At 35.4% G+C, this 14,622-nt stretch overlaps 1 protein-coding gene across 1 annotated transcript in view; it reads left to right on the top strand.

Annotated features, from left to right (window-relative positions):
• The first annotated feature begins 1,296 nt into the window (after positions 1–1,296).
• LOC111709378 (uncharacterized) overlaps positions 1,297–14,622 on the top strand; it is a 13,594-nt gene continuing 268 nt past the window's right edge. Inside the window, exons 1-7 of the mRNA XM_023483035.1 lie at positions 1,297–1,379; positions 2,107–2,217; positions 3,394–3,500; positions 12,616–12,739; positions 13,004–13,128; positions 13,399–13,434; positions 13,544–13,676. Coding sequence (XP_023338803.1) covers positions 1,297–1,379; positions 2,107–2,217; positions 3,394–3,500; positions 12,616–12,739; positions 13,004–13,128; positions 13,399–13,434; positions 13,544–13,676 — 719 coding nt within the window. The remainder of the gene's footprint in view (positions 1,380–2,106; positions 2,218–3,393; positions 3,501–12,615; positions 12,740–13,003; positions 13,129–13,398; positions 13,435–13,543; positions 13,677–14,622) is intronic.

The following is a 14,622-nucleotide window of genomic DNA, read 5'->3' as shown; positions in this document are numbered from 1 at the left end:
AAGTTATAGGAATTAGAAAATCTGAGTTTGTGGCAAAAACTCAATTCCTTTGAAATTTTTCGCGCCATTTAAGATTATATACAGAAACGGGAGGGACTCTCTAATTTAAAAAACTGGTTTTTGATTTTTCTCTACTATATCAAAGAAAGAGTAGCTTAAGAAGAAAATCAAAAGTGTTTCCATTGGATACTCAGATTAACTAATCGGGATTAAGGATATCTCATTCTAAAGTTTTCAGCTCAGATCGTAAATATTTCAATTTAATTTAAAACTAACCATTCAGATATCAAGTGCCGTGAAATTAGAAAAAAATTAGAATTTTAAAGAAAAAAAAAATTTTGAAAAAAAGAAATTCGAATTTTTATAGCCTACGGTACCCACGGGAAACCCATGGGTTTCCTTAAAAATGTTCAGCCAATTTGGTTCAGCCGTTTGGCCAGCTATAGCTATCATTTAAACATACATACAAATATAAATACACAAGCAAATTATCTATAGATAAGCAAAAAGCTTTATCATATAGATTATTATCGAATTTAATTCGATGCATTTATATATAGTTAATATTTCATAATAATTTTTTTTGTTAAAAATACAATATATTTTAAACTATGCTTTTTTTGGTCGCGAGGTGTCTAGCTTCCATGTGAAACCCCTTAAGCATCGAGAGCAGAGACACCTAGCGGCAACATAATCGTCGTATAAAGCATATTGTAAATAAAGCTATTGAAAAATTATTATTAAATATTAACTTTTTAAGAATGCGTCGAATTGAATTAGATGATTAACGATTGTAGTATCTAAATGATTAATTCTAAAATAAATTGATTTATTTACGATCTGAGTGGAATAATGTAACTTTGTATTGACACTGGGTTCTTTGGTATGAGTCGTGTTTAATCATTTTCTCATTTTCTCAGATAGAAGTAAAACTAGTAGCGATCACCATCAAATTCGATTCAATATTAGCCTTTATCCCCTTTCATTTTTCTAGAACACTCCCTTTTAGTTGCATTTTTTAACATTTGCCTCAAACAGTATTTTTTAACCCTTTCATAATTGCAACCTGAAGTCGTTGACATTTTAAATTATAGTTTAATATCTAACTAACAAAGTTTGAAATATCAAAGGTTTTATACCATCAGATTACAAAGACATAGGGATTAGAAATGTAAAGCAATTGTGAAAATGGTCCAAATTGGAAATTTCCCATTACCTAGGAATCTGGGGAATTTCCCAAATGCCTAGGAATCTGGAAAATTTCCTAAATACCTGGAAATCTGGGGAATTTCCCAAATGCCTGGAAATCTGGGAAATTCACCTAATACCTGGGAATCTGGGAAATTCACCAAATATCTGGAGACTGGGAAATTCCCCAAGTATAAAGTCATTTGAGAAATTCCCAAAATCCTAAAAATATACCAACCTCAAATTTCGGGAATTCCTCAAATGCCTGGGAATCTGGGAAATTCCTCATATACCCGGGAATCTGGGAAATTCTCCAATTACCTGGTAATCTGGGGTATTCCCAAATTCCTTTGAGAATCTGTAGGTAGTTTTTTTTTTCAATTATAGGAAATTTCTCAAATGCCTATACAAACCTCAAACTTTTAACGGAATTTTGGAATTTTTGGGAATTCCCCAAATGCCTGGGAATCTGGAAATTTCCCAAATACCTGGGAATCTGGGAAATTCCCCGAATGCCTGTGGAAATTCTCCAAATTTCTAATTTTTTCAAAAGTATAATTTCTGTCGGGTCATGTGCTTGACGCATTAAAAAATTCTGTTCATTTGCATGTATTCAGAGCTTAGCCCCCCCTCCCCCCCTTTACGACGACGATTACTCAACTCTAAATGTTGGTAAACACTTTCTGAAATGTCCCTGTTGAGGATCCCTGGAATTAAATCGATTAGAAATTCAATTAAAATGGGCTAAACCCCAATATCAGAGATTCAATTAAGCTTTTATTTTATAAAACGTGGAATTAAGCCCTTCAATCAAAAGTAAAATATATAAATCATGATATGAAGTAAATGCAAAAAAAGAAATATTCCAATTAAACTCCCAAAGGTATTATACTTTTCTATGCTTGATGAAATTTCAAGATCTAAAACTTTAGAATGCTGTTCTGCTCTGACATATGATAACAGAAATTTCAAAATTGATGTTTCAAGCAGAAAATATTCTGCTGATGGTGGTGAGGAAATTTATTGGAGGTAAGTTTTTTAACTAAAGATATTGGTATTATTATCTCATATCTTTTTCATTTTCTAAGGAATCCAAGATGGTAGCTTAACAGACATAAAGGGTGTCAAAAAAACCAAACGGTTCACAGTTTTCTTTATAACTTTTGTTTTCGAGCCAACTTGCATAAAAATCCACTAAACCTTGTATGAGGATATGGGAAAACGTTAACAGTTTTATTCTCACATTATGAATTCTTAGCAAAGATCCCACATCAAACAACAAATCCAAGCTTACCTGGAGAAGCACCTGAGTTAATCCAGCCACCCTTAAAGTTATTTTTTTTACCAAATAAAGAAGTTTCATGGCGGCCTTGATGTTACAAAACATGCAGGCAACAATTGCAGGGATAACGCAGGGTCAAATTCTGAGTCCCTTGTGTTTATGAGTGATATTTACAAGAACTACAACCCATGTTCCTGAAAACATGAATGGTGCTATGAATGCTGATCTTGTTAGGGACTATGCTGCTCTAGCAGTTGAGGATCTGTACCCAGAAGGAGATGCTATCAGGCAAGTTGACCCAGCCTCAATCAACATATGCGCTGAAGCATTGTCAACGGCCAATGACAGTTTTAACCATGAAGTGCAGCAGTGCCCTAAGTTGTTTGATGTATGGCCGATAGAAAATGTTTGGGGGAAAATCAAGGAGAGAGTAAATATGTGAAACTTTGGTCCAGCTAAAGCGGGCCATCATTGGTGCATGGAGATCCGTCAATGAGGACAGAGCTCTGGGGGTCAACTTGTCAAGCTCGTGTCCTCCAGTTGTGGAGAGTGGAGAAGAGTGGAGGAGAGTGGAGGAGAATGGAGCACTAAACGATGTGAAGAAAACTGTGAACAATTTGATTTTTTTTTTTACACCCTTTAAAAGAAGCTGAACGAAGCACATTCTAGCAAATTATTAGTTTTTACCTTTTCAATCCATTTGCTAATAATAAGTTTAATTATTATAAATAAAGGCTGATCCAAAAACTGAAGGAACACAATTTTAAGTAAAAATCTTGTCCTTGCTTTATAAAGCTAGAAGAGTCATATTTGTTGTTTTTCTTCTTCTAAATAGATTTACCAGTGTTGAGTTTTCAAGCTTTCCATCTTATCAAATTTCTTGGTTCCACCAACTCATGAATGTCAAGATGTTTATATTTAAGATTGAGAGACAGGAAATGGGTTTATATTAAAAATGGTCAAACAGATAAGGAAAAGGATTCTAGAGAATATTGCCCAAGTTCAGCTGACTTTGGAAATTGTCTCTTAGGTAAATTCATTCTATTTTTGCAGGACAAAATACTTTTTTATAAAAATGATCTCCTACATTTACCCTTAATCAAATGTATAATCTGTTAGATAAAAATTTATTTGATAAAAACATAGTAACCTTTTATTCCAGACAAACTATTATTCATGTTCAATACTGTTTTATCTTGAAAATATCTATTTTTGTCTGTTATTGGCCTGAATTTGAGAGTAAATTAAGATATGTTGCGTCTTGTACGATGACACATTATTACTTTACTCATTAATGGGCACAGTCTTAGTGCAAGAATTTTTAGGAAAAGGTCCCATCCTATCAGGCCCTAGGCAGTATTTTTGAAGGTTTTCATAATCTTTTTTTAATAAATCATTTTGTAAATTTCTTTTTTCTTCAACTTTGTTCTTCAAAGTTGACAAACCTACAAAGCAGTTTAATTAATAAAGGATCAATTGAGAGGTTTAAAGTAACTGCAGACATAATTTCAATTCTGATTCACAACCAAACCCTTCAAAGCTTTGTCTGATCAAGTATTACATCAAATATCCCTGTTTCCCATTTTGAAAACTGAATATATTTATTTGTGGTTTTTCTACAAAAGTGACTCATGCATTTCTTGATTCAGAAACAATGGAGAAATGAAGGTTTCAAAGGTACATCGGACATGCCACTCTATAATTGGAGGTTCACTTGTAATTACGCATGTATTATTACATTAAAGTATAATTACATCGTAAAATAAAAAATGCTTTGAAATCTCACTTTCTCCTGTAACTAAAAAAGTTTCATTAAAAAAGCTTTAATCTATACTGCCTTTGGTGTAAATATATATTTGATATCATTATTTATAATACAATATGTATGGATCCTATGAAAATATAGATATTTTTTTAGGAAACGTTTCTATCTCTATTTTTCACCCCTTTAAGCTTACACCACAGTATTAAGAGGGAGTGTCTGATGAGTCCACCTGAGAAAATTACTTAAATAATTTATTAACACTGGTAATATGGACGTAACAAATACAGAGGCCACATAGTAAATCTAGATACGTTGTACATTGTCCATATAGCTAAATGTGCTCATTAGTAAATACGTAAATCATGTATTGCGATTAAACCAATCTAGACACATAGATATATATAACTCCGTCATACCCACATTGTGATTGCTTAATTACGTTATATATATATATACAAATAAAACAGCGCATAACTTGTAATTACGATGTTATAACCTAACTTGAATCTAACATGAAGAAATATACTCAGTTGATATAGAAACTCCGATTTGATTGCAGCAAGAGATTAATTGGTTCTCATTGAAACATAGGAGCTGAGATTGTGCCCATTGGCTTAGCATTGATTGATTAATAGCAAGTGTCCTTGTTGACATCAATCACCCCCATTAGTTTGGCATTGATAGAATATGAACTAGTGTCCGCTTGACATAAATTGTATCCATTGGTTTGGCATTGATCAATTAATAGCTAGTGTTGCTTGTTGACATCAATTGCTGACAAGATCACACCCATTGGGTTGGCAATGATAGAATTCAAGCTAGTGTCTGGTTAACATCAATAGCTCATGGGATTGTATCTGGGTTTAGTATTGATAGCTACCTGAAACTGAATTTTACCTGTATAGATACATGTTCGGGAACCCTTCACGGAGTAGGGCATTTAATACAAAGGTGGTAGCAGTGGTGAGAATCAAGGAACCCTAGTTAAATGCCGCAGACTCCAAGGAACAAAAATACAAGTGATTGCCTGTATTGAATAGTAAAAGGAGGAAAACTGTGTCAGAAGAACAGTAACAGAAAAGCAACAAGTTGTGGATAATATAAACAGATTGTAGTGGACAGTTTTGATAAAGAACCAGATATTGGAAGACCAAACATGAGGGAAACTGGAAGAGAAGATGGAGAACTTGAAAGTGAAGAATTGGAAGCCCTGTTGCAGAAAGTGGAGGAAAAATTGAAGAAAAAATCAAATGCAGTAAAGCAATTAGATCCTTTTGATAGATGATGTGATCGGCCTGATCGGGAAATATTCAATCTCAATTGAGATCGGATTAAAACCTTGTGATATTATGTTTGCTGGATGACCTGATATGCAGGGGGTGGGTAGAAAGAAGTCCACATCTGAGGCGACAGGGATGTATTGAGTGGTACTCTGAACCTACCTGAAGACGTTTTGCCAATTAGATTTTCGAAATTGAATTCCATTGATAAAACATTTAGAAATGATTATACCTGCATCAAAATTGCATTTTTTAAATTGGGGGAACTTGCTTCCAAAGTTGTACAAAATGGTAGATGCCATTGATTCTAAGCATATTTCGTTATGTACCAAAATTGAGCAAAATATATCTGAGGTTTTATTAGCAAGGGGAGATTGTGCTTTAATTGGGGAATTGGACATTCTAAAGGATAGATTGAATGTTGTGTGGAAAGAAGCTGGATGACTCACCCGTTCCTCAGCTAATCAACCTACTGGTCATGCTAGTGAACCTCTTCCTGGGATTACTCAAGAGAGTAGAGAAAATAATCAGGAATCTGATAGACATAATCTAGATAATGTTTTCGTGGATGTACCTGTATTTTCTGATGATCGGTTATCCAAAACCCTACTGTTGTAATCTAGAACGGATTAGGAATACCTTAGAATCAACCTACTGGTCATGCTGGTGAACCTCTTCCCGGGATTACTCAAGAGAGAAGAGAAAATAATCAGGAATCTGATAGATATAATCTAGATAATGTTTTTGTGGATGTACCTGTATTTTCTGATGATCGGTTATCCAAAACCCTACCCCCATCTGGTCTCAGAGGGGGGGGAGGGGGAGTTAGATTTGTCACAAATTGAAATTGCACGGGAGAATGTAAATGTGAGGACAGTAGTGGCGTCAGGATGGGGTCAGATAAAAATGACTCGGACCCAGCTAGACTGCTAACTCCTTCAAGTTAATTGCAGCATTAAGACAGCAAATCAGCAGTTGTTGATGTGGATTTGTCTTTAAGGGATATTCTATCTGGGATTCCTGGTCTTAATGTGGATTCTCAATTGGGGATTGAGGTTATCTCTAATTGCACAGATTCTTGGATGGCTGCAATGAAAGCCAGGCAGAATGGTCAACAGGAGAAATTGGAGAGATTCCATGGGGCTATAATGTCTCTGAATATTGCAGTACAAGGAGCTAAATCCATGTACAAGATACTACAGGAGTCAATCAAGGATCTTACATTGAATACTTCTGAGATTTGGCAACTATTAGCTTCTGATGAACACAGGATAAGTAACTTGGAATCTATGATGGTGAAAGTTGAGGATTCGTTGGCCAAGAAGATGTATATGATACAAGAATGGTTCGTGGACATTACAACCAAAGCTAGTCTAGAAATTCCCAGGGAGATTGTCAACTCTATACAAGAGGTGATAAATGGCAGTGGTCTTGGAATTGCTGTTGACTCTATAAGGGATTTAGTAAGAGAGCTCAGACAGTCTGTGTTAGCAAGCAGACATGCTACTGATGGGTTAAGAGAATTTAGTGGTAAATCTGTCAAAGGAAGTAACCAATATGCCTGTTCCTCAGATTATATCAGAAAGAACTTCAGTAATGAGAGATGACTCCGTACTGGAAGGTATCAGTAGAGAGTGAGAAATCATCAGAAAGGGAATTGAATGCTTTGTTAAACAATTGTGTCAATCTACTCAGAATGCCATTGATGAGGAAACTGTGCATATTTCTCTAATCAAGAAGTACAAGACTGTAGACGTTCCTTGTGTGCATGCTGCTGTAGGAAATATACATAAAGCTCTCTATAAATATGTTACGTTCTCCGGGATGGGTTCAGAGTACTGTGATTCTATAAGGGAGCTGTTAGATACTGCAGAAAATTGGTGTTTAAAGTTGAGGAATTGTTTACTTGGGTTGGGGTAATTCTATCCTCTAAGCCAATAGATTACACAATCGTCACCTATTAGAGGTTATCAAGAGTAAGTTGATTAACAAATCTGATTCCCACACTGATATGAAACAATGGTTGATTCTGAATTACAGTGGGGTATCCCGGATCATCAACCATGTAATAAATTATCTATCCCTTTGATCCAAACGTAACCCTAATGAAAGCAATGCCAGGTTCTCATTTTATTCAAATACCTACTGTTTTCTACATGGGTTAGAGAGACTGTCAAAGGTTAATGGAATAGACAAGCTCGAGAATTGTTTACATTCCAGAGCTACCTTGAGTAGTTTATCCTTGGTATTACCTCCAGGGACTTATTCTGATTGGATCACTGAGATGACTAGGTCAGGATTAGATTATAAGAATCTTGTGGGGTCTCTGAAGCTTATCAGATGTTCAAGAACCTGTGCATCATAGAGAAAAATAAGAGCAAGGGATCCAGAGTACTAGAAAAACCCAGTTCATCAGCTGTGAAACCCAGATTTCTGAGATCCAAACCAAAGTCAGTCCACAATGTTGAAGAAGTAAGTGAGAAAAAGACAGTGGAAGATCCTATTCCTGGTGTATTTGCAACCTCTTATCATTATGCTCATTGGTATCCAGATATTTCAAGATTCCTTGTCCATTAGGAGTCATAAATAAGCATGAGATTGGTACATGTTCAGATTTCTTCTCGTTCAATCCAGTGGAGAGATGGATAAGGTCAAGTTATGTTATGCATGTTTGGCTCCTAAAAATGTCTGTACAACATGTCATTGCAAATTTGAAGCCAAAGCGCTCAAAACATTGAAATGTCAAGGATGTGCCCCATGGGCCCTGTCTGAGAATCTTGCTCCATTCAATATTCTGTTCTGCAGGCACAAGGATCTCACTAAGCTCTGAGCTTCCTTCCAGGACATGAAGAAAGACCTGGAGAAGTATTTAGGCAAACTTGGTACTACTGTGGTGGATTCTTTAATTAAATTTGCTCTGCAGGATTTGGTTCTTATGATTTATCCAATATCTGTGAAGAGTATAAAGCACAAGCAAATGATGAGGAGAAAGATCTAGTTCTTCCCAAACATTTAGGAGGCTCTAGAATACATTTATTGCTTGGAATCAAGAACACCAATCTAGATCCTGTGCTGATAAAGATACTTCCATCTGGTAGCTGTATCTTGGTCCTTTCAAAGATATCTATGGTTCAAGAATTATATTTGCTGGCCCTCATAGATCATTCACAAAGACAGATAAAGGAGTGAAAAATGATATTTCCAATGCTATATTTTTCATGAGAGAGAAGATCTAGGAGACCCTGAAGGATGAGATTGAAGGATGTTTCTCTATAACCACAGGTAAGGTACTTGGAACTTGATCTCTGTATCTGATATGAGGTTAGAGCGAGGTTTCTTGGATATAATTTATCTGGCTGTGCTGGCTGGGTACAAGTTCCACTCCGAGAACATGGCGGCTATGGGTGTGCAGGTGTGCTGGACCTTGTTAAATAAGAATGTGTCTATCGGAGATAACATGTGCTGGGTCAGGTGAATAGATGTCCCTGCTGCTCTGCAGTGTTATGCTTTAGGAGATATCAAGTTTGGATTTATAATTTATAATGTCCTGGCTGGATTAATTCTGAGGAATGTGTTCCCGGGTCCGGATGTTCTTTGTAGATACTTGGACTTGAAGTGTGATCAGTTGACCGCTGTTAATAGGTTTCTGGAGTTTATAGTGTTGTCCCTGGAAGGTGTAGATTATCATCAGGTGTTTGAAGATAGTGTGCAGACCAGGGTGGAGATGATCAAGTCTCTGAGGCTCAGGGATTCCAGGGACAAGTTGTGTGACTCTCCTCCTGTGTACGTTAAGCTTTGGGTTGAGCTACTTTGATCCTGGCCATCTGTAACCAGTTGGGACTGATCCTAAGGTAGCCAGAGTGGAATTTGAGCTAAATGAGTCTGTAAAGAGGAACCTTGGTGCGGAGAAGTCTGAGTTGCACAAGGCTGAGTCTGAGACTGTAATCCTGAGGTGGAGAGTTGTTTGGCTGCTGAAAAGAGGACTAGCTGGAGAGAGGCTGTTCATCTGGTACCTTGAGTCAAGAAGCGTTGAGGATGTAAACAAGCCTGGAGTAAGTTCAAGGCAAAACCTGGTAAGGTCAAGAGGATGAGGTTGAGGCTGCAGAAAGCTGTCAAGAAGGGTGATATCGGTGGTCAGGGTGTTGAGGTGTCAGTCCAGGCTTCGTCCCTCCCTATTCCTGGTCCTTTAGGAGTAGAGAGTGGGTTCGGAGCCCAGGATGATATGCTTCACCCTGAGAAGGAGAGGGAGGACGTGGTCATCCTTGATAATGATGACTCCATGATGGAGGCTGGGTTGGATCTGGTGGATCCGGTCCCTGGACCCAGCAGAGCTGCTTGGACATGGGAGAGTTAGGCCAAAGAAGAGGAGGAATGCTGCTGCCAGACTATCCCATGTGGATGAGTTCAGATTCAGGATCTATGATGAGCAGATAGAAGGCGTTGGGTAAAGAATGAGATCGCTTTCCCTGATGATCTTGAGTTTCAGTTTGAGTGTAAATATTAAACTCTAATTGAGATGTTTGCGGTCAAAAACAATCAATCAATCAATTTTCTGGGTTGGGGAATGTTTCTGGACCATGCATGATCACATTCTAGGCTATATAGCCTGTAAATTCTCTGCCTGGATCTGTTNATTATCCATTTAAACTTATGAAAGTTTTTGACAGATATTAATAAAACTTATGACACAATTTGCATGGCATAAAATGAAATCATTGTAAAACCTATGTGGACAATGAAAAAGTCTCCTCTGCCACCATCAAAGATAAATTTAAAAATCTACAGAACTCGACACCCCCCACCCCTAAACTGGAAACGGAACTTGTACACTGTACAGTTGGAGCCTGTCACACCTCCAAGTGTACACAATATACCTGTACACTCACTTTATTATCAGTCTACTTGAAACCGAGAATCAAAGAAGAACCTAAATCAAGGATATGGTCTCAGAAGAGGAGTGAAGTCTAAGATGTTCTCTCTCGGTTCTTGGAAGATGGACTCAGCTAAAGAACACCGAGATTATGCAATAAAAGTGTGTATTTTTGTTTCTAAGCTTTTAATTCAATTATGTTATTTTAATGTACTAAACATTCTTTTGTTCAGATTGAACCTGACTAGAATAAACTAAATATTCGTAGATATCTGCATACAATTTTTGTATAAAAAATCTCGTCAAAAAAGGGGTTGAAATCACCCTGTTTTTAAGCTTAACTAGATTTTATACAAGTCACATATTTGTGACTACGTTAACTGATAGTTTGAACTCTGTTAGTTTACATTGAGGTAATAATGGTTTTGTTTTACCGGGTTTGCCCTGATTATTTATAACTTGTAAAAATTTTGAATGTTACTTATCATGTTCAATTTTCTTTGTTTATGAAAAGTTGGGATTTAGATTTATGTACAGTTATAAAATATCATTTAATTGTTTAGTCTTGAAACTTGTCTATTGTTCCAAATATATATAATCTTATATACCGTATTCTAAAACCTATGTGTTTTAGATTGAAGACCCGAAATGATCTTAAGCCGACATGATGGGCCTGATCTCAAAATAATTTATTAAATACACATTTAGTTCTATAATTATATATTCACAAATATTTTACTATAGCTCATCATGACTTTTTTATAGTTATAGTTTTCACTTTCCCCACAACATTTTTTGACAAATTAGTTTATTTTTTATTTTTTGTGAGGTGGGGTGGAGAGTGTGTGACACCAGTTCTCATTAGATCACTGAAGTTAAGCACACTTGTCCCTAACCAGTAACTGGATTGGTGTCCAGACTGGTGTTCACGGGTTCAATTCCTGTACTCAACACAAACCTGTGGTTTCAAAAAAAATTTAAGCCGACATCTGGTTAAGCAGTTATGACCACCTGACGGATGGAGGAGGACAGAGTTTATAAATATGCTTTAAACTGGTGAATTAAAAAAAATTATAAATTTCAACATTTTTTCCCGATAAAATTTTTAAACCAGTTTTAAACCTTCCTTATGGGCCATGTGAGTTGCCTTAAAAATTTTGGGCTCGGTCAGTTCAGCTGTTTTAACGTTTATTGGATACAAACATACAGATGAGCAAAGTATAAGTAGAGTAGGAACCAGAAAACTCTGGAATAGGAGGGCAACGTTTAGGCTTAATTTATGACTTTAAATAGTTCAATGAACATGAGACATGGGAATTACATAGTGTCTGCTATGTCAATGTACAACAACGATCAACTACAGTTGCAATAGATCAATAGGGGGTACAAGAGCATTTGTCTAGGTGGGAGGGGGCACATTTTGCGCGTGTCAGCACGCAAAAAAAAAATAGTGTTCCCCCCCTTGGCAACATTGTGTCCCCCCTTAAAACCCCTTTTTTGAAAAAAATATTGATACCTTTTTAACTATGTAAACTTAAATTTATGTAATTTTCTTAAGGGAGGGGGGGGCAATGTTGTCAAGGGGGGAAGGGCACAAAACCAGGCAATCCCTCTTAATACTGTGGTGTAAGCTTCAAGGGATGAAAAATATAGATGGAAACGTTCCTAAAAAATTATCTATATTTTCATAGGATTGATACATATTGTATAATAAATTATGATATCAAATATATATTTAAACTGAAGGCAGTATTGATAAAAGCTTTTTTAATTTAACTTTTTTAGTTATGGGCAAAAGTGAGATTTTAAAGTATTTTTTCCATACAATTACAATGTAATTATACTTAAGTGGAATACATTCGTAATTTCAAGTGACCCTCCATTTATAGAGTGGCACGTCCGATGTACCTTTGAAACCTTCATTTCTCCATCGTTTCTGAAGCAAGAAATGTGCGAGTCACTTTTGTACAGAAACCACAAAAAAAATATTCAGTTTTCAAAATTGGAAACATGGATTTTTAATGCAATACTTGATCAGACAAAGCTTTGAAAGATATTGTTGTGAATCAGAAAGTATTTTATTTCTTTTCTTAATCTTTTAGTTTGGGTGAGTGCAATGCAATGCAATGTAGAATGTAGATTGCCTGAGGAAGATGTAATATTAAAAGAACCCCCCCCCTCGGATGCCCCTGAAATAGATCTAATTTTATGTATTTTACATCAATTTCAGATTGTTGCACTTATGTTCAAGCAGCGATTATTAAAGGATCAACAAGAAAAGCTACCTTCGAATTCAAAACTTACAAATATGATCAAATTGATTCTCTGTTACAGGGCTTATATATTAAGAAAGAGTAAGTTTTTTCTTATGATGTTGATGTTTTGACATGTTGATATTGAAGAAATGTTGGTTTAAGAATTCAGAATCTAAAAGTTCGAATTTGTAGCTTTAGTAGGGGTTGGATTGGCTTAAAGAGGAAAGGCTAAGTCAGCTTTGGAAGGGAGACTAACTGTTTTGATTTAAATAGAACATGATATCATATTTGTAATGCTTCATGTGATCGAAAATTGAAGGAGATAATTTTCAGCATCTTGATTCAGCTTCTTTGCTTATTTAGAAGTAGTGGTTGGTCTATAAAAGATGGAAGCCATACACTAGTTGAAACTGATGATGGTGAGTGTCCATCTGACTCTACAAATTGGATTTTTAATGATGGTAGTACTGCTAATACTCCTGAATGTGGTGAGCAAAATTCTAAAATGTATTAATTTTTCTTTTAATCTGTGACCCTTGCTCTTTTTTATCATTTCAATTGAAATCTAAGACTATGCAAAAAACTAGCACATTTTGTAAATTTGCTAAATTCCGAATACTTGTGTATTTGAGTTGTTTTTTTTTCCGTAAGAGGCAAATAGACAAAACATTCCAATTTGAAGTATTCTTGCCCCCCTTCTAAATTTAGCCTTAATATGCCCGTGGTTTTGGAACTCTAAGAATATGGTTCCATTTTAGTGACAGATATAACTGGTCTTATAACTGATGATTCAGGTAACTATTATCAAATTGAATAGATAAAATGTATATTAAAGAAAATTCTTCCAAATTATGCTATAATGTGGTAATTTCTTCAAAAACATTATTTTTATATTTTGTTAAGAATGTTGCCGAGGTGTAAAGTTGTCAAGTTCAAGTGGGGATGTCTCCTTTTATATACAAGTGGATTATTCTGGTTCAACTTACTATTTTAAAACTGACGATTTTTTTGGAAATGACAAATATTTTTACTGGAGGTATTTAAATTAACTCACTTATGGATTTTTTATGTTATTTGATAGAAAAAGGCTTTAATAGCTATTCCACAGCTTTTTTTAGATAAATTAGTTTAGTTTAATCATTTGCTCTTTAAGGAAGTGATTTGATAATTGTTTGAAGAAATATCATTTTCGTTTCCAGTGTTGAACTTTCCAAAGGCATTTTTAGAATATGAAAATTTTGTTTGAAATTACGAAATGCTAGGGATACACAATTTATCTCTCACTTCCTGTTCTTAATTTTTGTAATACGTTAGGCGCATAGGCATGACTTAGGTTAGATTAAAATTGCGACTAAGGGGGGTCACTGTGACCTCAACCTTCTATAGTTTTTTTGCGATAACTCAAAAAGAATTGGTCTGAGGCTGTTCATTTTTTTTACTTTTCTAACTAATACATTCATGTCCCTCACTTTAGGCTAAAATGCCTTATTTTATCTTTACCAGACTTAATCTATATTTAGACCTACTTCCATCCATTGGAGTTCAACATTTTTTAGCTCTTTCACGTGGATTTAACGGTTCTGTCAATATTTCAGAAAGCTGTGACTTTCAATCACAATTTGACCCATTAAACATAATTTGTTAGCCTTTTTTCTTAAATACTTTTTTGTTGGTGTATGCATTTTGAAAAATGCATAAAAATGTATAAAATAAACAAATCCGTAAAGTAAATGATTATTGAATTTAAGACCAAAACACGTTTGATTTCAAATAGAAGAAACCGAATGCTGCTCACTCGAGGTTTGAAAAGCCCATAACAAAGGGTAGCAGATTTCACAATTTCTACAAAGACATTATGCGTAGATTTTTGCCCAGACGCCTTTAAAGGGAATTTGCACAATTTTAGTTTTTCTTGAATACACATTTAGGTTTTGAAAATCTTGCAAATATTTTTGCAATTTAAATTTGCTGGGTAAAGTAGG

This window comes from Eurytemora carolleeae, unplaced genomic scaffold (assembly GCF_000591075.1).
Source record: "Eurytemora carolleeae unplaced genomic scaffold, Eaff_2.0 scaffold59, whole genome shotgun sequence".
Lineage (NCBI taxonomy): Eukaryota > Metazoa > Arthropoda > Copepoda > Calanoida > Temoridae > Eurytemora > Eurytemora carolleeae.
Note: the sequence above shows the minus strand (reverse complement) of the source record. Positions and strands in the feature narration are given on the sequence as shown.